The sequence below is a fragment of the Staurois parvus genome, unplaced genomic scaffold (assembly GCF_062004578.1).
Source record: "Staurois parvus isolate SC_StPar_1 unplaced genomic scaffold, SC_StPar_1.0 ptg000879l, whole genome shotgun sequence".
Taxonomy (NCBI): Eukaryota; Metazoa; Chordata; class Amphibia; order Anura; family Ranidae; genus Staurois; species Staurois parvus.
The window spans coordinates 160252-183579 of record NW_028318675.1 but is presented as its reverse complement, the minus strand read 5'-3'; the positions used below and the strand labels follow the sequence as shown (position 1 = coordinate 183579).

The 23328-nt window shown below is 45.1% G+C and overlaps 1 protein-coding gene across 1 annotated transcript in view; it reads right to left on the bottom strand.

Annotated features, from left to right (window-relative positions):
* Window positions 1–23328, bottom strand: part of LOC149443005 (uncharacterized) — a 111928-nt gene that overhangs the window by 49069 nt on the left and 39531 nt on the right. Inside the window, exons 3-4 of the mRNA XM_089655963.1 lie at window positions 20337–20522; window positions 482–2101 (exon numbers count right to left, since the gene is read on the bottom strand). Coding sequence (XP_089512089.1) covers window positions 482–2101; window positions 20337–20522 — 1806 coding nt within the window. The remainder of the gene's footprint in view (window positions 1–481; window positions 2102–20336; window positions 20523–23328) is intronic.

The following is a 23328-nucleotide window of genomic DNA, read 5'->3' as shown; positions in this document are numbered from 1 at the left end:
AAATTAGCCCAATATGATGTTATGGCCACTAGATGGAGCCAATGATCATAAGAAATAAAATACACCCAAAACTCCTCCCTGCTGGAGAATGCCGGTCACATCCATCCAACATTGTTCTCCATAGACCTCCAAGTGTTTGTGAAATCTCCCACCACAAAATGTACTCAGCCAATCACAGGGCAGGACTCCATTTTTATTCTTCTGCTGATATCAATAGCCAACCCGGTCCCACACTTCATCCATGTCTTTGGGGACCTCTGATCTCCTTATGAACTGTTTCTTCCATGATGAAGATCAGCCATGGAGTATATCTGAGGTGTATATCAGGGTGTGCTTCTTCCCCACATGAGAGCTGGGATGTCCAGCAACATTCATCTAGAAGACATTTCCCGCACTCAAGGCACTAATACACCTCCATGGTTGTGTGGGACCCCTGATGTACAGGAAGACAGGACTTCAGTGAGGAACATTTCCCTCACTCAGGACAGGAAAGTGGCTTCTCCCCCATGTGAGATCTCTGATGTTTGTAAAGATTGGACTTTTCTGAAAAACTTTTCCCACACTCTGGACGGGAATACAGCTTTTCCCTTTTGTGAGATCTTTGATGCTTGACAAGATCTGCCTGATTTACAAAACATTTCCAGCACTCAGAACAGAAAAGTGACGTTTTCCCTGTGTGCAATCTCTGATGTGTGTAAAGATAGGACTTCTGTGAAAAACATTTCCCGCACTCAGGACAGGAATACGGCTTCTCCCCCGTGTGCAGTCTCTGATGTGTGTGAAGACTGGACTTTTGTGAAAAACAATTCCCGCACTCAAGACAGGAATACGGCTTCTCCCCTGTGTGAGATCTCTGATGGCTGTAAAGACTTGACTTCTCTGAAAAAAATTTCCTGCACTCAGGACAAGAATACGGCTTCTCCCCTGTGTGAGATCTCTGATGTTTGTGAAGATGAGACATCTGTGAAAAACATTTCCCACACTCAGGACAAGAATACGGCTTCTCCCCCGTATGAGATCTCTGATGTTTGTGCACACTGGACTTCTGTGAAAAACATTTCCCGCAATCAGGACAAGAATATGGTTTTTCCCCCGTGTGAGATCTCTGATGCTTGTGCAGACTGGACTTCTCTGAAAAACATTTCCCGCACTCAGAACAGGAATACGGCTTCTCTCCTGTGTGAAATTTCTGGTGTCTGTAAAGATAGGACTTCAATGAAAAACATTTCCCGCACTCAGAACAAGAATACAGCTTCTCCCCCATGTGAGATGTTTGATGCCTCGAAAGATGGGACTTCAGTGAAAAACATTTCCCGCACTCAGGACAGGAAAATGGCTTCTCCCCCGTGTGAGACATCTGATGTTTGTGCAGACTGGACTTCTGTGAAAAACATTTCCCACACTCAGGACAAGAATACGGCTTCTCCCCTGTGTGAGATCTCTGATGTTTGTGCAGACTGGACTTTTGTGAAAAACATTTCCCACACTCAGGACAAGAATACGGCTTCTCCCCTGTGTGACATGTCTGATGCCTGGAAAGATGAGACTTCACTGAAAAACATTTCCCGCACTCAGGACAGGAAAATGGCTTCTCCCCCTTGAGAGATTTCTGATGTTTGTGCAGACTGGACTTCTCTGGAAAACATTTTCCGCACTCAGGATAGGAATATGGCTTCTCCCCTGTGTGAGATCTCTGATGTCTGTAAAGACTGGACTTCACTGAAAAACATTTCCCACACTCAGGACAGGAATATGGCTTCTCTCCTGTGTGAGATCTTATATGCATATTAAGACGGTATTCATGATGGAAACATTTCCCGCACTCCAGACAGGAGAACTTTTTCCCTGTTGTAACGCTGACCTGGACCCGCGCAGTCTGAGGTTCCTCAGGATACGAGGAATCCGATGGTCCATCTACACTGGGTGGTACCGGATGGACATTGGAGGGAGTCGGGTTTTCTCCTGGACTATACTGTGTGATGTCCTCATCTTCTACTTTCCAGTCTGGAGACAAAGTGAGACAATCCTCGGAGGTTTTCCTCATCTCCCGGCCATGGACTAAAATACAAAGACAAAGAGGATTACTAGACAGGAGCTGATTGGTTCAAATCCCCCCAAATGTCAGGATGGTACAAATACCCCCAAATGTCAGGACAGATCCCTCCAAATGTCAGGACGGTACAAATACCCCCAAATGTCAGGACAGTACAGATATCCCCCAAATGTCAGAACAGGACAGATCCCTCCAAATGTCAGGATGGTACAAATACCCCCAAATGTCAGGACGGTACAATTCCCCCTGTAAGGAAAAATGTCTTATTAACTGGCATCCATTGTGTTTAATGCCTCCATTGTAGATGTGGGAACAAGTTAGTTTGGTGTTTATATGTCACTTGTAACAACTTTTTGTTTCATGAATTCAGTTCCCATTCTGTAGATGGAACTGCCTTATATGGTGGTCTTCAGTCATTTGTGGTCGTTATATTTCTTGATAAGATTACAATATTTCGTTGGTCATTACAATATTTCGTTGGTCATTACAATGTATCGTTGGTCATTAAAATATTTTATTGGTCATTACAATATATCGTTGGTCATTATAATGTATCGTTGGTCATTACAATATTTCGTTGGTCATTACAATACATCGTCGGTCATTACAATACATCGTAGGTCATTACAATACATCGTCGGTCATTACAATACATCGTAGGTCATTACAATATATCGTCGGTCATTACAATATTTCATTGGTCATTACAATATATCGTTGGTCATTACAATATATCGTTGGTCATTACAATATATCATTGGTCATTACAATATATCATTGGACATTACAATATATTATTGGTCATTACAATATTTCGTTGGTCATTCTGCATTTGTAAAACCTGCTCGCACGCATTAAACGTTCAGAGATTTAGTTTGCACACTTCGGTGTCCAGAGTTTTATTCCTCCTGAGATCAGAGGGCAGAAATTACCGAAGACATTTAAAGGGCTACAGACATAGGTTGAATCCTTGCAATCTGGTGTCAGAAGTCGGGATTAAAGGCGAGGCTGGTCAGGTAAGCTGAGCTATTTTGTCTTAGTTTTGCCGGATCAAATCCCCTTTAAAGACCCCGGGACAGCAGCCAAAGTTTCCATGTGAGATTGTTGGATCTCACGGAGAGTCCTTGAGGTGGGTCCTCAAAAGGAAATTCAGAGGTTTTGGAAGCCTCTGGGGAAAAATTGCCTCGGCAGATGTATTGTGAATTCACAGGAGTCCTCGGCTATTTCTGCCATTTTAGAAGTAGAAGTGCCTATTTGCTGTGTGTTATGGAACTGCTATGTAGTATTTGTGTTTCTTCAGAACAGGTTTATTACAAGGATTTGTACTTTTAGGGGTTAAACTCCTGAACTGTGGAGAAGGCTTTGCTGACATGACAACCTCTCCGCTTCAGGGAATAAGTACTGATATTGTAATCATTTATTGCTTTGTCTAACAGCTGTTTTGCTTCCACTATGGGAAAGATCCAAAGTAAGGGATCTGTGCCAAAAATTCCAAGGCTTCCGCATAAAGTGTTAAGTGATATTGCTGAGAAAAAGAAAGAGAATCCGGAATGGTCTAGGGCTAACTGTAAAGAATATGTGATCAGAGTATCACCATGGGATGATTACTATGTGGTTCCTTTCACAGACAATATTGCAGAATGGTCCCTGGATATGAAAAGCAGTGGTCCCTTTCCTAGAGATGGGTCTAATGATAAGATTCATATGGACATGATAAGGGGACTGTGTTTAGGAGATAAGACATCTTTTTCTTGGATTTCAACTTGCCCGAGCTGGGACTATAAATACATGAAATCTGCGGGTGTTCACTGGCTCAGAATGACTGGTTACCCTCCGGAGCCCAGGAATTTTAATCTCCACTCTTTAACCCCCAGCATCTGCCCCGCCAACTTCTACACAAATATATCCAGCATTACCAAAGACAGAGGATGATGATTTCCTCAAATCTTTGAGAACAGATAGATCACTACAGCCTCCCATAGAACAAGCAGTGGAGATACAGAGTCCGGATAGTACAGTATGGGAGGAGGAGGGAGGGGCTGTAGGAGGAAGAGAGGAAGGAGACAGATCAGATGGCAGTCCCGAGGCAGAGAGGAAGGAGACAGATCAGATGGCGGTCCCGAGGAAGAGAGGAAGGAGACAGATCAGTTGGCGGTCCAGAGGAAGAGAGGAAGGAGACAGATCAGATGGCGGTCCCTAGGAAGAGAGGAAGGAGACAGATCAGATGGCGGTCCCGAGGAAGAGAGGAAGGAGACAGATCAGATGGCGGTCCCGAGGAAGAGAGGAAGGAGACAGATCAGATGACGGTCCCGAGGAAGAGAGGAAGGAGACAGATCAGATGACGGTCCCGAGGAAGAGAGGAAGGAGACAGATCAGATGACGGTCCCGAGGAAGAGAGGAAGGAGACAGATCAGATGGCGGTCCCGAGGAAGAGAGGAAGGAGACAGATCAGATGACGGTCCCGAGGAAGAGAGGAAGGAGACAGATCAGATGGCAGTCCCGAGGAAGAGAGGAAGGAGACAGATCAGATGGCGGTCCCGAGGAAGAGGAAGGAGACAGATCAGATGGCGGTCCCGAGGAAGAGAGGAAGAAGACAGATCAGATGACAGTCCCGAGGAAGGGAGGAAGGAGACAGATCAGATGGCAGTCCGAGGAAGAGGAAGGAGACAGATCAGATGGCAGTCCTGAGGAAGAGAGGAAGGAGACAGATCAGATGACAGTCCTGAGGAAGAGGAAGGAGACAGATCAGATGGCAGTCCCGAGGAAGGAAACAGATCAGATGGCAGTCCCGAGGAAGGAGACAGATCAGATGGCAGTCCCGAGGAAGAGAGGAAGGAAACAGATCAGATGGCAGTCCCGAGGAAGGAAACAGATCAGATGGCAGTCCCGAGGAAGGAAACAGATCAGAAGGCAGTCCCGAGGAAGGAGAAAGATCAGATGGCAGTCCCGAGGAAGAGAGGAAGGAGACAGATCAGATGGCAGTCCCGAGGAAGAGAGGAAGGAAACAGATCAGATGGCAGTCCCGAGGAAGGAGACAGATCAGATGGCAGTCCCGAGGAAGAGAGGAAAGAGACAGATCAGATGGCAATCATTGGTGACAGGTGCACCTGGGTCCTAGTGCCTGCCTGCCTGCATGCCTTGTCGGGATCCTGCACATGCGCAGATTCATGTGCTGCGGCAATCTTCTCTTTCGCACATTCCCAAACGCAATTCTTTTAGCTGGAAATCCCTTACACTCTGGGACATAAAACCATCCTATACACCACACATCATGTACTACATGTCCTTAAGAACCTCACTACGCAGCACATGACAGCACAAAGGGCAAGCGGTTATCAAGTGATTTTGACATCAACTACAAATTTGGAAGTGAAATATGCAAGTTCAAACTCAGGTCCTCTAGCTATGCTAAATTGTTTGCTATGGATAAACGGTGAAACTGACAACCCACCCGAGGAACATGATTGTGTTCAGGTCATACATGAAGATACCTCTCCCAGAATAGACATACAACACCCATTCCGGAAGCTCTGGACATATTTGTAGATGGTTCTTGTCCCAGACCTTCTGATGATACCTTTATACCAGGGTATGCAGTGGTCCAGTTACCTGACATTGTTCAGGAGGCATTACCCCTCACTCACAAATCAGCCCAAGCTGCAGAATTGATTGCACTAACAAGGACTTGTGAACTTTGTGAGAATCAAGATGTAAATGTTTACACAGATTCTAGGTATGCTTTTGGAGTTGTCCATGATTTTGGTAAAATATGGCAGAGAAGGGAATTCTCCACTGCAGATGGAAAAGGAGTATCACATGCGGACCTAATAAACAATCTTCTGGAAGCCATTCATAAACCTAGGTCCATTGCAGGAATTACATGTAAGGCACACACATCTTCCTCTGATTTTGTAGCCAAAGGCGAGGCATTTGCTGATTGCACTGCTAAAAATGCCGCCCTACAGCAACACCTCTTGTAAACTCACAAATGTCTATTGGCCATTTTAGATCCACCTATGTTACCAGAACATTCTCTTCTCAAGGAGCTGCAATATACAGAAATGAAGAGGATGTAGCATACTGGCAACAGAAGGAGTTGACATGAGATGTAATTGTCTAATGTCAAAAGGAGGTATACCAGGACTCCCACGTCACAGCGCTCCTCTCATTATGGCGCAGTTCCATGGCATAGGACATCGGGGTTGGCAGGTAGTGAAAGATGAAATAAAGAAAAGATTTTGTGTTCCAAATCTTACTAAGCAGACACAAGAACAAATAGGGCGTTGTGGTACATGCATCAGAAACAATGGTGGAAACCCCAATCAGGTTAGACATCATCAGCTTTTGCCACCTAGTGGACTATTTGAGGAACTTCAAATTGATTTCACACACATGCCTAATAGTGGACGAGGCAAGTTTCTGCTGGTGATAGTGGATCGCTTTAGTCGCTGGCCTGAAGCATTTGTAACAAAGAGGATGCAAGGAGCGTTGCTAAAATCCTTTGCAAAGAAATCATCCCTCGATGGGGATGTCTGGTCAGTATAGAATCAGACAAAGGACCAGCATTTACATCAAAGGTTACACAACAGGTAGCCAAACTGATGAGCATTGACTGGAAGTTCCACATATTCTACCACACAGAGTTCTGGTCAGGTAGGACGGGCAAATAGGACCCTGAAGGAAAAACTAAGGAAGGCAACAGGGGGGACATTGAAGGGATGGGAAGCGTTCTTGCCAGCTGTTCTGGCTGAGATGAGGATGACACCACATAAAGGCACCAAGCTTTCCCCCTTTGAAATTCTTATGGGCAGGCCATTCCCCACCCCCTGGACAAGAGGTCCTTTGGTAGTTATGTCAGGTGATTTAGAATTAATCCCGGAAAGATATGTCCAGGAATTGATTAGGGTGCTGAATGGTGTACAGGTAAAACTTGAAAAATGAGAATATGGTGCAAAAGTTCATTTATTTCAGTGCAGCAACTTAAAAGGTGAAACTAATATATGAGACTCATTACATGCAAAGCAAGATAGTTCAAGCCGTGATTTGTCATCATTGTGATGATTATGGCTTACAGCTCATGAAAACCCCAAATCCACAATCTCAGAAAATGAGAATATTCCATGCAATCAATAAAACACGGATTGTACATAGGACAATATTGCACCTCTGAAAAGTAGAAGCTGCATATGTACTCAGTACTTGGTTTGGGCCCCTTTTGCAGCAATTTCTGCCTCAATGTGGCGTGGCATGGAAGCTATCAGCCTGTGGCACTGCTGAGGTGTTATGGAAGACCAGGATGCTTCAATAGCGGCCTTCAGCTCTTCTGCATTGTTCGGTCTCATGTCTCTCATCTTTCTCTTGGCAATGCCCCATAGATTCTCTATGGGGTTCAGGTCAGGCGAGTTTGCTGGCCAATCAAGCACAGTAATCCCACGGTCATTGAACCAGGTTTTGGTGCTTTTGGCAGTGTGGGCGGTGCCAAGTTCTGCTGGAAAATGAAGTCAGCCTCCCCATAAAGCTCGTCTGCGGAAGGAAGCTTGAAGTGCTCCAAAATCTCCTGGTAGACGGCTGTGGTGAAACTGGACTTAATGAAGCACAATGGGCCAACACCAGCAGATGACATGGCTCCCCAAATCAACACAGACTGTGGAAACTTCACACTGGACTTCAAGCATCTTGCAGTGTGGGCCTCTCCATTCTTCCTCCATACTCGGGGTCCTTGGGCCTCTCCATTCTTCCTCCATACTCGGGGTCCTTGGGCCTCTCCATTCTTCCTCCATACTCGGGGTCCTTGGGCCTCTCCATTCTTCCTCCATACTCGGGGTCCTTGGGCCTCTCCATTCTTCCTCCATACTCCGGGTCCTTGGGCCTCTCCATTCTTCCTCCATACTCGGGGTCCTTGTGCCTCTCCATTCTTCCTCCATTCTTGGGGTCCTTGGGCCTCTCCATTCTTCCTCCATACTCGGGGTCCTTGGGCCTCTCCATTCTTCCTCCATACTCGGGGTCCTTGGGCCTCTACATTCTTCCTCCATACTCGGGGTCCTTGGGCCTCTCCATTCTTCCTCCATACTCGGGGTCCTTGGTTTCCAAATGAGATGTTGTTCTCATCAGAAAAGAGGACTTTGGACCACTGAGCAACAGCCAGGTCTGTTTTTCTTTAGCCCAGGTAAGACGCTTCTGACGTTGTTTGTTGTTCAGGAGCGGCTTGACAAGAGGAATATGACATTTGAAGCCCATGTCCAGGATCCGTCTGTGTGTGGGGGCTCTTGATGCACTGACTCCAGCCTCAGTCCACTCCTTGTGAAAGTCCCCAACACTTTTGAATGGCCTTTTCCTGACAATCCTCTCCAGGCTGCGGTCATCCCTGCTGCTTGTGCACCTTTTTCTTCCACACTTTTCCTTTCCACATAACTTTCTATTAATGTGCTTTGATACAGCACTTTGGGAACATCCAACTTCTTCTGCAATTACCTTTTGAGGCTTTCCCTCCTTATGGAGGGTGTCAGTGATGGTGTCAGGTCAGTAGTCTTTCCCATGATTGTGATTCCTACTAAACCAGACTGAGAGACCATTTAAAGGCTCAGGAACCCTTTGCAGGTGTTATGGCTGAATTATCTGATTAGAGTGGGACACTTTGAGCCGAGATTATTCCACCTTTTCACAATATTCTCATTTTCTGAGATTGTGGATTTGGGGTTTTCATGAGCTGTAAGCCATAATCATCACAATGATGACAAATCACGGCTTGGACTATCTTGCTTTGCATGTAATGAGTCTATCTCATATATTAGTTTCACCTTTTAAGTTGCTGCACTGAAATAAATGAACTTTTGCACAATATTCTAATTTTTAGAGTTTCAAATGTATATGGTGATGTCTCTCTCTCATTCCCTCTTCCCACAGATGATCCAACCCACCCGTACAAGCCAGGAGATGGGTATTGGTTAAGGATCTTCACAAACACAAGACCACAGATCCGCCATACGAAGAAACTACCATACCATGTGAGGAGAACCGCAGTTCTGACTGCTGATTCCAACGTCTGGATACATGCTTCTAGAGTAAAGAGGATCCCGGAACCTCCAAGGAACCAGGAGCAACAGATGGAACAGGTAAAGGAGACAGACCTACCAGTGTTCTTCAATCTCCAGAATGCTGCTTCATCCAGAGACAGCCTGGAAGAACTATCTTTTGGTTGTCTCTTAGTGATAAGTGTTTCAGTGGCTTACTGGGCTAGTCACTGTTATTATCATCCAGAAGAATGGCCACCAATCTGTGGCCACAACAATAAGACCGTAAATGACAGCGGACTAATAAAAAAGCAGCAGAAAAGATCATTGACTGAGAATATGTCATTGTTGAAATGTAAGTATAGGTATGCCAAGCTCTCGGGATTCCAGAGTTGTTGGGTTTGCAGTATACTCCACCCCGAAACTATGAACATTCCTTTGTATGCGGCACCAAAAAATGTGACGTCAATGTTTATTGGTAATCTGAGTATTATCCTCACAAATGTTACTACAAGGCTGAAATCTGAAGTGTTGGGAGTTATGATGGAACCTGAATGGTGTTTTCATTGAGGCAGCAAATCAAATGAAGGAGAAGAATGTTGTAGTCAGTCTAAACTTAATGTCACTGGTAAGCACCTGAGGACGGGGACTTTGTACAAGTAAACACTACTAAGAATGGATGGAAAATACATAGAAAACATCACTAACAATGCATCCCACAGGAAATACTATGGAGTAGGGAGAGTTTTCATTAACCCAGCTTTAGTTGGTTACCCTAACCCAAATGTAAGTCAAGTATGGAAAGATCAATCAGTAGCTTTTACTGAAGGGGTCCAGGTATGTTGTGGGTAAAATCTACTGATTGATCTTTCCATACTTGACCTACATTTGGGTTAGGGTAACCAACTAAAGCTGGGTTAATGAAAACTCGACCTACTCCATAGTATTTCCTGTGGGATGCATTGTTAGGAATGTTTTCTATGTATTTTCCATCCATTCTTAGTAGTGTTTACTTGTACAAAGTCACCGTTCTCAGGTGCTATCCCAGTTATTATTGTTATCCATGGACCCCCCAAGGACAGGAAGGATGGTGTTACTTAGCCACCTTGGTACCAGTAATGGATGTCATGGGAGGGACACATAGTGATGCTTTACTGGCTAGTAGTCATCCCTGATATCCTATGAAATGTAGGCATGAGAGGGACTTGTATAAAACAGAAGACCAAGCCTGGCCATGGTTCCTGCATGGACTGGGTGGGGATAGAACTGAGGAGAAGGTGAAATAATTATTCACTCATTATGGATCAGATTATAAATGAAACACAACTAGAAGTAAGTCTTGTGAATGTTGAACTACAGGCATGAAGAAAACAGGTACTCATGAATGAAATGGGAATAGAACAAATGGGAGCAGCATTGACAGGGCTGTGTGAGTCTACTACTGACTATGAGTGTTGTACATGGATACATAACACGTCTGCTGGGATCCCAGACTACTATGAAGTCATTGAGAATCACAGAGACCAGGTAAATGCTTTACAAGCCCCAGCTCCATCCATAGCTGAAGATGACTGGGCTGTGTGAGTCTACTACTGACTATGAGTGTTGTACATGGATACATAACATGTCTGCTGGGATCCCAGACTACTATGAAGTCATTGAGAATCATAGAGACCAGGTAAATGCTTTACAAGCCCCAGCTCCATCCATAGCTGAAGATGACTGGGCTGTGTGAGTCTACTACTGACTATGAGTGTTGTACATGGATACATAACACGTCTGCTGGGATCCCAGACTACTATGAAGTCATTGAGAATCATAGAGACCAGGTAAATGCTTTACAAGCTCCAGCTCCATCCATAGCTGAAGATGGCCGGGCTGTGTGAGTCTACTACTGACTATGAGTGTTGTACATGGATACATAACATGTCTGCTGGGATCCCAGACTACTATGAAGTCATTGAGAATCATAGAGACCAGGTAAATGCTTTACAAGCTCCAGCTCCATCCATAGCTGAAGATGACAGGGCTGTGTGAGTCTACTACTGACTATGAGTGTCATGGATACATAACACGTCTGCTGGGATCCCAGACTACTATGAAGTCATTGAGAGTCATAGAGACCAGGTAAATGCTTTACAAGCCCCAGCTCCATCCATAGCTGAAGATGTCTGGAACCCTTTTAAAGGGTTGGGAAGATTTGGAGATTTTTTTGGATGGTTTAAGAAAGTAGGCATGCTGATTTTATTATGTTTTTTCTAATAGTTATGTTTTATGTTGCTGCTAAATTTTTTTGCCAATCAGGATGCATATTAGAAACAACAACTGTGAAATTTGATGTGTTACTACGTGACAAAAGGAGGAACTGTAAGGAAACATGTCTTATAAACTGACATCCATTGTGTTTAATGCCTCCATTGTAGATGTGTGAGCAAGTTAGTTTTGTGTTTATATGTCACTTGTAACAACTCTTTGCTTCATGAATTCAGTTTCTATTCTGTAGAAATGGAACTGCCCTATGTGGTGGTCTTCAGTCATTTGTGGTTGTTATCTCTCTCGATAAGAGTGCAATATATCATTGGTCATTACAATATATCATTCGTAATTCTGAATTTGTAAAACCTGATAGCACGTATTAAACTTTCAGAGATTCAGCTTGCACACTTCGGTGTCCGGAGCTTTATTCCTCCTGAGCTCAGAGGCTAGAAATTACCGAAGACATTTAAAGGCTACAGACATAGGATGAATCCTTGCAATGTCTATGGTGAAAATCAACATTTTGCTGCCAGCTGAACCCCAGAACCTCCATAAATCCAGTCTAGATACATAAATTGTGTCTGCAGCACAGAGAAGGAAGATTATCCGAGAGAAATCCAGGAATACAGGACGGGGAACACAGCTCAGGAAAGTGACCAGGGGATTACAGGCTGATATCACCCAGTCCCCGCCCTACTCTGGACCAATCAGTGAGCAGTATGGGTGGAGGAATGGATTTAGTGTTCATGACCCACCTGTGCTGATCTCTGTAGGAGTGTCCTCCTCTATAAATGTCCCCGTTATTCCATCCTCCTCCATAGACTGCTGATCATCCCTCACATACGCCTCTTCTTCTTCTGCTTTCACCTCAACTTTTATATACATCAGATCTTCACTCTAAACCAAGAGAATGACAGAAGAGGTCACCTGTAAAATATGAGTTTCATTATTGTGAAATCACATACAAAATCCACACATTGTCTCCACAAGTCCATGCTCTGGATGCTCCATCCCACCAACCTTGTAATAGTGAGGGATGGTGTGATCTTCCTGTGTGGAATCCCGGGAATACAGAGGACGGGGACATCTCTCTGGTGGGTTCCTGGTCATAGGTGTCTCCATCATATCCTTGTGTCCTTCTGAAAACTCCTCCATCACTCCATACTCCTCATCCTCCTCTTTATACTCTTCTTTAACAACAATAATATAATCATCGAGGTTTCCACTCTGAAAGATATAATAAAACATTCATTGTAACAAACATGCTGTGTATAAATCACAACTACCAATAATTGTCACTCATCTACCTGATGATGGTGAGGGATGGTGTGACCTTCCTGTGTGGAATCCCGGCAATACAGAGGACGGGGACATCTCTCTGGTGGGTTCCCATGACTGGATCCATCTGTAGGAAACACACACACTGACTGAATCCATTGTTTCTATGTGTTTATCAGATGATGGGGGATCTAGGTGGATCCTCCGTACTGCTCTCTCCTTTACAATAAAGTCTCCTCTTACCCGGTGATGTGAGGGGCGGCTGATTGTCCATCATGACGTCCTTGTAGAGGTCCTTGTGTCCTTCTAAATACTCCCACTCCTCCATGGAGAAATAGACAGTGACACCCTGACACCTTATAGGAACCTGACACACACAATGATACAGTCACCATCCAGACACATCCCTTGTCTGTTACTGGAGAATGTCCCAGAATTCCCGGCACCGCTCACCTCTCCTGTCAGCAGCTCAGTGATCTCTCTGGTGACTTCTAGAATCTTCTTCTTCTTTCTCTCTTCTATCAGGGAGGGAGGCGGAGGCAATGTGATGTCATATGATCTCCAGACTTCACAGGAGGAAAACTCTACATCTGAACACAAATAGTCACATCAAATGATATTCCCAGAATCCTCCTCACCTCTCCATTCAGGTCTCCATTTTATTAAAGCCCCACTTCAGGCTGAGGTATAATTTCCCCCCACAGGACCCCCACACTACGCAGGGTATAGGCTTGTTGCAGCATTCTGATGTCATTACATACAACGCATGACCAACATGTGCGTCCTGCCTCTCCTAAACTGAAGAGTGACCTTTGACCTTTACCATCCAGAAATCTGTCCGGAATCTGTGGAAGTAAGCTGTCATGTGATCAGGTGACGTGCGGAGGAACGGAGTGTAAATAGCAGACAATTGTCTCCAGAGCCCCTAATGGTGGGGATGGATTTGGCGGTGTGCTGGTGCCAAGTTTCCTCCCCCCAGGGTCACTGCAGGTGTGGAGAAAAGCTGTGTTAGAGGATATGGAGGAGAGATGAGGAGGAGATCCAGGAATCAGGAGAAAGGTCAGGGCAAGCAACAGACGAGCGCATCCAAGAGACCAAGCCGGGGGCACTACACAGAAAATCAATCCAAGGAAACAACAGGCAGGACGAGGAATAGCAAGAAGGAGCTGAGAGACAAATGAGAATATTGCTCAGCCAATGGGAGATGATCTCAGCATGACTTCCATCATGAAGAAGATGAGGGGGAGGGGAGGAAGTCACTGAAGGTGACCATAGATCCATGGAAATTCAGCTGGTTCAGCAGGGATCGCTCACATTTCCATCCATGTGTGGCCACTGCCGGATAAAAGCCACTCCCCCAGCGGCTGCAGCCAATAGCTTCAGTGCTGATCTGTGTATTCTGAGAGCGGAGGAGTCCCCCCATTGTCAGAATACAAGAGTGCAGTGGGGAGGATTCCCCCATCCACCTCCAATGTGTGGATGGGGGAATCACTTCAGTTTTTATGGTCATCCCGCTGGCTGAACGATAAAACTGAACCATGTGGGCCAGCTTTGGGGGCAAATATATTATCATCAACTCCTCCCCCTGAAGGGTTCATCTACGTATTACCTCCTCTGCTGCCAGATCCAGGAATGTGGACTCTCTGCTTCCTCCTGATTCACCTCTCCCCTAGACCGTCCTGAGTGTACCTGACATCACTTCCTGTCTGTAGCTGACATCACTTCCTGTCTGTACCTGACATCACTTCCTGCCTGTACCCGACATCACTTCCTGACTTCCATAGAGACCTCCTGTCTGGGTAGAAGTGAGATCCCCACCTTGTGGAGCTCAGAAGAACTGCAGCCCCGAGAAGCGTCTGGTAGTGTGACCCCGGCCTTGTGCTGGGTGTGTATGGACTGTAGATCCTTATAGAGGGGTCACCTCCACTCCCACCAAGGGGGACATAAATATATGACTGCTCGGGGGAGGGGTTTTGGCCCCTTTGATTTTGCAGTAACATTGATTGCAGATTTAGTCCTGTAGAACATCTGGTATATGGATACAAAGCCCCCCAGCTGGGAGTAAAGGGTGGAAATGGCTGGTGACCCCCAGATTTGGGCAATGATGTCATCACTATAAATGGATAAAACCCGCGCTATGTGTAACAACTCCAAACCTACAAAAACCTTCTAGCGGACTGCTGCTGTAACAAAGGGAAGGATTCCCTGTCATCTAGAAGAGCATTATGTGTCACAGCGCTGTCCTATTGTGTGTGCACAGAAATCATCACAAATACACTACAAATATGTGGAGACATTCAGAGATAAAGAGCTCGGGGCTCCAAATCCTATTCTCTGCACATCCACTGCTTCCACTTTACACCCACTTCATTGGTCTTATGGGGTTTATCAATAAATGAAGGAAACTGAACCGTGTGCAAATCATCCACAACATAAAGGGCTTTGTGCTCAAGATGCTGCTCCCTGCACATCCACTGCTTCCACTTTACACCCACTTCATTCATCTCATCAGATTTGCTGCTATAGGAAATCATTTATAATGATGTCCCATCTCGCTGCTTATAAAACAATTCTGCAGCTAATTGGCCACTAGGATTACTTTTACATGAAAGCCGCCCACCAGCTAATAAACCAGCACTAGAATGATGCCTGTAGCTGCAAGCATCCTCCCGGTATAACCACTCCAAGTCCAGCGACGTTCCAGTACATTGCTGGTCCATGTTGGACATATATGTACCAGCAGAGAACACGGACATACGATGAATCGGGTCTGCGGACCAATATGACTGCAATTCATTCTTTTCTGTAATGTCCATGTTGGGGGTTCGGCCCAATAAGTTTTACATTCATAAACGGTGATAGAGTTCCATGTGAATTGTGTGACAAGAGCTGAATTTGGGGGGCGGCCATGTATTGTGGTGTATAAATTGCCTTGGCCCACAATTGGTACAAATCTTCTGTGAAGAACAGTGGAGGGGCTGAACACTAGTGCTGGCAGTGACCGGGCCGATCCGGCTAACACTGAGTATTGGGGACACTATACAAAGCCGGCACTAGTATAGTTCTGTTCATGATCAATATATTGATCCGTACAAACACTATACTAGTAATGGCGGTGATCAGCGACCTATAGCGTGAGTGCGACAGTGTGCGGCCAATCTAACGCCAGCTGACCCTGGCTGGGAGGGGCTTACTGACCCTGACACTATGTGATGTCACTAGTGGCAGGAATACAGAGATCAGTGAAACATTCTATATACTGACACTGTACTAATGGCACTGGCTGGGTGACGGGGCCATCAAAGGGTTAAATGTGCTAATCTAACGTGTGTGTACAATGTAGTGGTGCTTTTACTCGGTGCCGTGTTCTCTCTTCTCTCCCTGGACTGACCGGGGGGGCAGTGGGGGGCAGTGGGGGGCGCAGGTGCATTGACACCCCAAAACAGGAAGTGATGCAGATTACGCCACTTTGCCAAGAGCTGCTGCTCGCCCGCAAAATTCGGGTAAGTGGTTGGCAAGCAGTTAAAAAAAAAAATCCTTAACAAATTTTTAAAACAAAATTCTCAATATGGTATTTAACTTTTTTTTTTAAAATACTTTTATCAGAATAGTAGGATGTTACCATAGTAACCATTGTACTACTGTGGGGGGGAGGGGTGATCAGGGATTTTTTTCCACACTTTTCTTTGCAGGAGAAATAATGATCATTTCTCCTTCAATGCAAAGCTTGCTGTCAGAACCGAACTCATTCATCAACTGTCATCAGTGAGTTAGCTTTTTGACAGCTCAAGATAATGATCTGTGATTGGTTGGAGCTGGTCACATGGTATAGGATGCTGTGATTGGCCCCATGTATCATGTGACAGCTGTGGGCCAATCACAGCTCACTAGGAGGAGAAGCAGAGCTGTTATGAATGAGATTGATTCATAATAACTGCTTACATTGGATCACCTAGAGATCACATGATCACCGGGTCACAATCACTGGGATCTTCATTCCGCTGTATTCACCAGACACAGCAGTCGGGGGAGGGGAGAGCTGTGTGCCGTGTCGGGTGTGCAGTGTTCCTCCTGTGTTAGTACAGCCAGAGTGACGTATAAGTACATTGCTTTGCCTGTAGCTGCCGCCTGGCCACAGTACATTGCGGGTGGGAAGCGGGTAATCTAGGACTAAGGATTCCAAGCTCACTCCTTGGGCCATGATATCATCCAGGCAAGAAATGTAAGTTCTGTGTTCCAATTATGAGGTGACAACAGCATAGAGTGCTTTCAGGATAATGGACAAAGGTAGACAAGCATTGCATGCTGTTGTTGTGTGAAGCAAGTCTGTCTCCTTTTTTATTACAGATAATACATTTTGTTTGGCTTTTTCTACATTGTTCCCCGATCCTGACATTCGTGGCCTCCTGGGCTGGATGTGCCGCTGGATCCAGGCCCTGGAGCAAGCCCTGGAGGTGGAACCAGACGAGGACCAGCCCAGCCTTGGAGCCTATTTCAGGCAGCAATTTTAGTTTAGTTACAATTTTTTATGATGTTTTATAGTTTTCTATTGATTGTTGGTAATAAATGTTCTATTTCTCTTGGACAGTGCCCTGTGTTGTGTCTTCTTCAGCCTTTGCAGGTCGGCAATCTTCTTCATTGCAGTTGGAGCTGATCTGCATGTCCCTAAAGCATTGCAGGACTCTGCTAGCTCCAGCTGCACTGGACAATCTTGCTTACCTGGAATTTCTGGTAATGTCCAAACAAAGTGTTTTCTGGCAAGTCCAGCTTTAGGACTGTAGCAGATAGGATTGCATGTTTCCGAGAGGTAAACCAGCTCCTTCAATCCTAAGCTGGGATACATAAAGATTGAAGTTGTCTGCTTGCTGTCTGCAGCTACTCCCAATCTTGGTTTGCTTCCTCTTGTGAAATGCTGCAACACTTTACACAGAACACTCCATTCACGTTACATTGTTCACGTTTGGAGTAGCTCTTCATTCCATCCAGGGACTTCTACATAGCTTGGTGGAGTGGAGTTGTGCAGACTGCCAAAAGGGGGTGCAACCAAGTAGACAATGTGTGGGGGGATCCTGTGGCCCAACTCTGTCAAGATGTCTCCCATCACATCATCTCTAGTTGGGATTGGCATTACACAGAAGTCACATGACTTGAAAGCTGCTCTTGGAAGGACTATCAGTTATGGATGAGACCAGTTACATGCAATGTCCCCCAGAAAAGAAGGGGCCCTAATGGGCAAATTGTCTATCTGCTCCACACATTCCACTTGGATCCAACTTGTTGCTCATTCACATGTCAGTGTTTTGGCAACAAGAGGTGGGGAGGGAATGAAGTGAGGAACAAGTGTCCACTGGGCACATAAATTCCATAGGCACACACGTCTAGAATCAGGCAGCTAAAGATCCTATGCTCCCCAACCAATCTCGGGGCAAGATGTTACACGGGGTGTAAAGCAAACTTAGTCTGGGTCCAGTTAGTCCAGCATAATGATAGTCCAAACAACAGAAGGCCTTCTTCTTATTCTCCCAACTTTTCTGTGTCTCTAGCATTCCTTGGCAGGCTTACTGTGTGTAAGTTGTGTCCTGGTGTCACGCCTGGTGTCCTGGATATTACACACTTCTTGTATAGTGTGTGTCAATGAAGTAGCACAGTGTTGGATTTTTAGACACATATAATACTTCTTCTAGTGTCTTGAGGCGATTATGAATGAAAGAGCCATTGAAATAAAAAATGAAGTGTGATTTTATTCTATCACACAGTGATGTCAAATAACAATGTAAAGCGTATTATGAACAGTTCCATGGAGATAAAACTACTTGAAAAATGACAAGCAAAAGTTCAAAACAAAGTCACCATTATCTGTCATGGCTGTTCTGTCTTTGCCATGTGCGATACTCCATGCTGTCCTTCTCAATGACTTTGTGAAGGAGGAGAAGCCGGATGTGACTAAATTGTAGCTGGAAGTGATCTCAGTATGCACCTGTTGCAGCTTCTCAGACGTGTGTATGCAAGAGTCATGTAGCTTGTGTGTATGAGAGAGAGTGTGTGTGTGAGTCTCTGTGTCTCATGCACTTTTAAGAGGCAAATGTACGTCATAGTTAGTGATCTTAATACCTTCTATGGAAAGTATTACTGCTTAGAAAAGCCATTTCATAAAAGGAAAAGATGCTATACATATGATGTTTGATGGACAGGAACATATGTATGCTGATATACCAATGATGTAACCCTCAGCTATATATAAAGAATATTATAGCTTAAGAACATATCAATGTATATATGTATCAATGTTAGAAACGTATACTAAATACACAGAAAATACGTAATGTAATAGTAAGTCACTTCTAATAACCTTGACATAACTACCAAATACTTCTATGCCTAAATATAATATACTCAACCTTCAACTGGTATATACTATTTCAGCTTAACTTGTATATCTTTTGGTCTCAGCTATAATTGAAGAATAGTAAATACTACCATTTGTCAAAGACCACTTACACATATTAATATTAATTATGACTAATCATAAAAACCAAATATTTTGCAAGCTTTCCATCAATATAAGTGCCGAATCATAATTTAGATTTAACACACAGGGAACATATTTGGACAGCAGTGTCAGTCTCTGGGGAGATGAGTGTTCCATGCAGGAGTCTTGGCCAAAATCAGCACCCCAAAAAGACAAAAGCTAGCCGACACTTAGAAAACAAGCTGCAATATTGTGTGTTCCCATATTGGGGAACGTTAGCCTTGCCCACAGAGTCCACTGATAATTCTAAGCTCCCTTGGGGCAGCCAAATGGTTAGCAGATAATGGCCAACCGCTACATGTGCCAGAGAACTTGTGTGATGGGGAACAGCTAAAACTATTTGCAGGACAGACCACCAGGTGAAAGCAGCAGAAAGGCCAAAGAGTCTAACCACCAATGCCTCTGGAAGGGCCACCTTTTAGTTTTCTTTCTGAAGTGCTGCTTTTTTAGTGTTCGCTATTTGGAATTATTGGTAGCCATACTCAGAAAAGCCCCTGTGTTGGATTCCCGACATGACCAAGCCACCATTATTACCCCAAATGCATTTGACAATTTGAAAGACACGTTCTGCTACTTTCCATATGTTTATTACAAAAAATACATACAAAATGAATGGGGAGGAGGAGGCTGTTGCTGCAGAGGGGGTGGGTGTGAGGGTTGGGGGGGTACAGTGTGTGGGGGGGCTGGGAAAGAGTGGTGGGGAGGGAGTGCTGGGGGAGAGGTTGAATGGGGGGAATGGAAGACAGGGAGAATGTGGGGAGGGGCATTTGAGGGCTGAGGAGAGTGGGCAGGACGTGGAAGGTAAGGGTGGAAATGGGATTGAGAGGAGGGGTGTGTAGAAATAAGGGGAGAGGGTGTTAAAGTGGGGGTGTGGAGTGGGGGTGTGGTCAAGGGGCAAATTGGAGTGTGAGGAAGGTGCAGAAGAGGGATCCATGGGGAAGGAGGCATACTGGTCTTCCAGTGGGGTTTCTTGAGGGGGCTGCTCCAGAGTGGGTAGTTCCAGAATCGGCACCTCCAAGGCTTGTTCCCCTGCTGATTCCCCGGCACTTTCTACAGGGGAACTCTGTGGAAACCTTGGCATTGGCCCCAAACTACTACTGCACGGGGGTTGGGAGCCTCTGGCCGAAGGTGCATTTTGTTCAGGACCTGCTTGACATAAGGCCCGGATATCATGACTAAGGTCCTGCAATGCTGTAGTCTGATCCCTGACCGAGGTGAGAACTTCAAGCAGGGCTTCATGTTGGAGCTCCAGTAACCTTTCTATATTACTGGATGCATTAGAAAGCCTCCTTTGCTCCCATAATCTCTCCATGTTGAACAACAGCCTTTCCCCAATCTTGAGAAGGGGGCTGGGTCCAGGTGGACGGGATGCTGATCCAGCTGCCTCCAATGTTGGCTGCAAGGAGAAACAAACAAAAAATGAAAGCGTGTAACACACAGCACAAGGGTACAGTAGAACAGGGGGCTCGTCTGACACCAAACACTAGATCATGTTCTTGTCCCACCCCTAGGACCAGGTATTGGTGAATGCCTTTCCCTGACACATTACACTGGATCAGCATTTGACTGAAATGAATGGTTTGGCATCTTTCCCCAGACTGATACCTTCCTGATTTCTCACATGCACATCACTCCCTCCAGCTCCTGACTAAGCAATGATCCAAAAAAAGTAAGTTACACATCACGTTGCCAAGTCCTGCCCAGCCAGGAACGGAGTTATCCTCTAAATGGGTGACTCATTAGGGAGAACATCTTTACCATCTCTTACCGGATGTTCAGGCAACTCAGGTGGAGGTGACGGCATTTCACACAAGTTTGGAGTGCCTGAACTTCCCTGCACCACAAAACAAAAAAAACAATGCATGACATTTCCCAAATACACATGCAACATGCGTTTGTACCTCCCCCACCCCATTACAGCAGTTCCCGTACCCCAACATCAGATGCAGATTCTTCTCCCACTCCAACAGCTGGGGCCTCCAGGGGCAAAAGATGATCTGCAAATATAGTTCAAGATGCTGATTAGTAACAGACACTAGTTAGGCTGTATGTATGATGTGACATTTGTGACCAAGGTTTGAGGGATTGCTCATTGGTATGTTCTTCACCCAAGTTTATCCAGACAAATAGGACACTGGCAGCCACAGCCCAGGAGACTGGTAGGGAGTAGAGAGAGCCATGGTAAGGCTCAGGAGCAGGGGCCACAAGAATGAGGGGCCACCTTTCCTGCCAAACAAGGAGGCAGATGTGTTAGGATGGCTCCATTATGCCCATAAGTTACTGCAGCCATTTTGACCATGGGCTTCAAACATTAAAGCAAAAGATATAACATTTGTTGTCAAGGCAACATTCCGAAAAAGGATTCAATAGGTTACAGAAGGGTCACCCAGAGGGAAAATTGGGTCAAATCAAATATAAACATTCCCCAAAATATTTCCAAAACCAGACAAATGCATGTAAATGCACCCAAAAGAATTGTTGATATAACTGTTGATCTGAAGAGACCAAGAGCAATGCATCCAAAACTCCTTTAATCACTTTTAAACCGCAGGTCTCCTGCAAACTCAATGTGAAAAGAAAATAAGTAATTCTTGTGGCAGTCTCAGAATATCCAAAAACATTAAACAGCCTTTCCAGATGATTAGAAGCTGTTTGAGCTACAAAGGGCGGGACTACTCAATATTGAACCCTACGGACTAAGACTGGGATGTCATTGAAGTTCATGTGTGCGGAAAGGAAGTCATCCCAGCAGTGTTGGCAATATAGTGTATTTGTCAATGAACTATAGATTAGTCTTTATTTAGCTTTTTGGGCTTTAGACAACTTAAATTCCAAGATTCCCGGTGGATAGGTCTGGCAAAGGAATAGATCTTCCTGCTAGTCATGTGATGTGCCAAAATGAAGCAGTCTAATTATTGGCCCCAAGTTTACATGAGAGGCCCAAAGCATTAGTTAGATTCCATTTTTTTGGGGGGGAGGAGCACTTTAAAATGATTTGCCCCTGGGGATTCCTTTTTCAAGAATTAGAAAATTGACATTTTTGTGTGATTTTATTTGGGATCTGGCTGGGTTTTTGGACTCCGGGAAAATGGCCCCAAGAATACTCAGTCTTGGTATGTATTTGATTTGGCCTCTACATTTGGAGCAATGGGAAAATGGTTGCCGTCACTTGGAACTTGACAATTGGGTGAGTAGCTACATTTCTTGATGTTGACCTCAAGTTTTACTATGCTGAAGTCCCAGATCACATGCTTCTGGTAGATCCCTACCTGCCATATCTGCTACTGGTTCCTGGCTTGCTCACTTCCTGGTGAGATGATCCTGAGAACTGCGACCTGGTACTAACACCAGCAAAATCCATCTCCACCATTAGGAACTCTGGTGATACCAGTTAGTACTTAGACCCCACACCTCAGGTGAGCCTGCGTCATTCCCAGGGGGACCTGCCTGTGTACCTATCCTGCTGGTTTCAGGTAAGCCTTGCACTGCTATAGCAGCTGGTCTTTGATCCTGACCCCTGACCGTGACAACGGACATAGATCGATTCGTATCCATAGAGCTCTGGTCCCTGTAAAACTGGATGGGCCTTCTCAAGACATAATCATTAAACCCCATTTTTTTTAAATTAAGGAGGCGGTGATGCGATACGCCAGGGAACATCCAGATTTGGAAATCCATGGGCACAAGATTCAAGTCTTCTCAGATATTTCTCAAGCTACTATCCTGAAACGGAGGAAGTTCAAGCCGTTGCTTTCATCTTTAATTCAAAGGGACATTCGTTATCAATAGAGATGAGCGAATTATTCAAAAATTCGATTCGACTGATTCGGCGAATTCGTGGAAAAAATTCGATTTGAGTCGAATATATTCGCTGCGAATTTAACTTATAAAAGGGTGTTTCTAGGCTTCAGAGAGCCTTTATATTAGTGCAGAACACTGTACCTTTAATTTAAATGCCCTTGGAGTCTGCTGTGGAAGAGAAATAATACTGTCAGTCAGTATGACATGCAGATGAGTGCCGTCGATCTTAGAATCACCGCACACTTCACTCATTTGGACAGTCACGGGGCCAAAACCAGAGTGTGGAGCCACAGTGTGGCGGTGCAGGCAGCAGCAATGGGAGGCCATACAGCACCCTATGACAAAATGGAACCCAGCAGCAGTGTGAGGAGACCTGAAAGTGGCACATGGCAGAGTGTGGC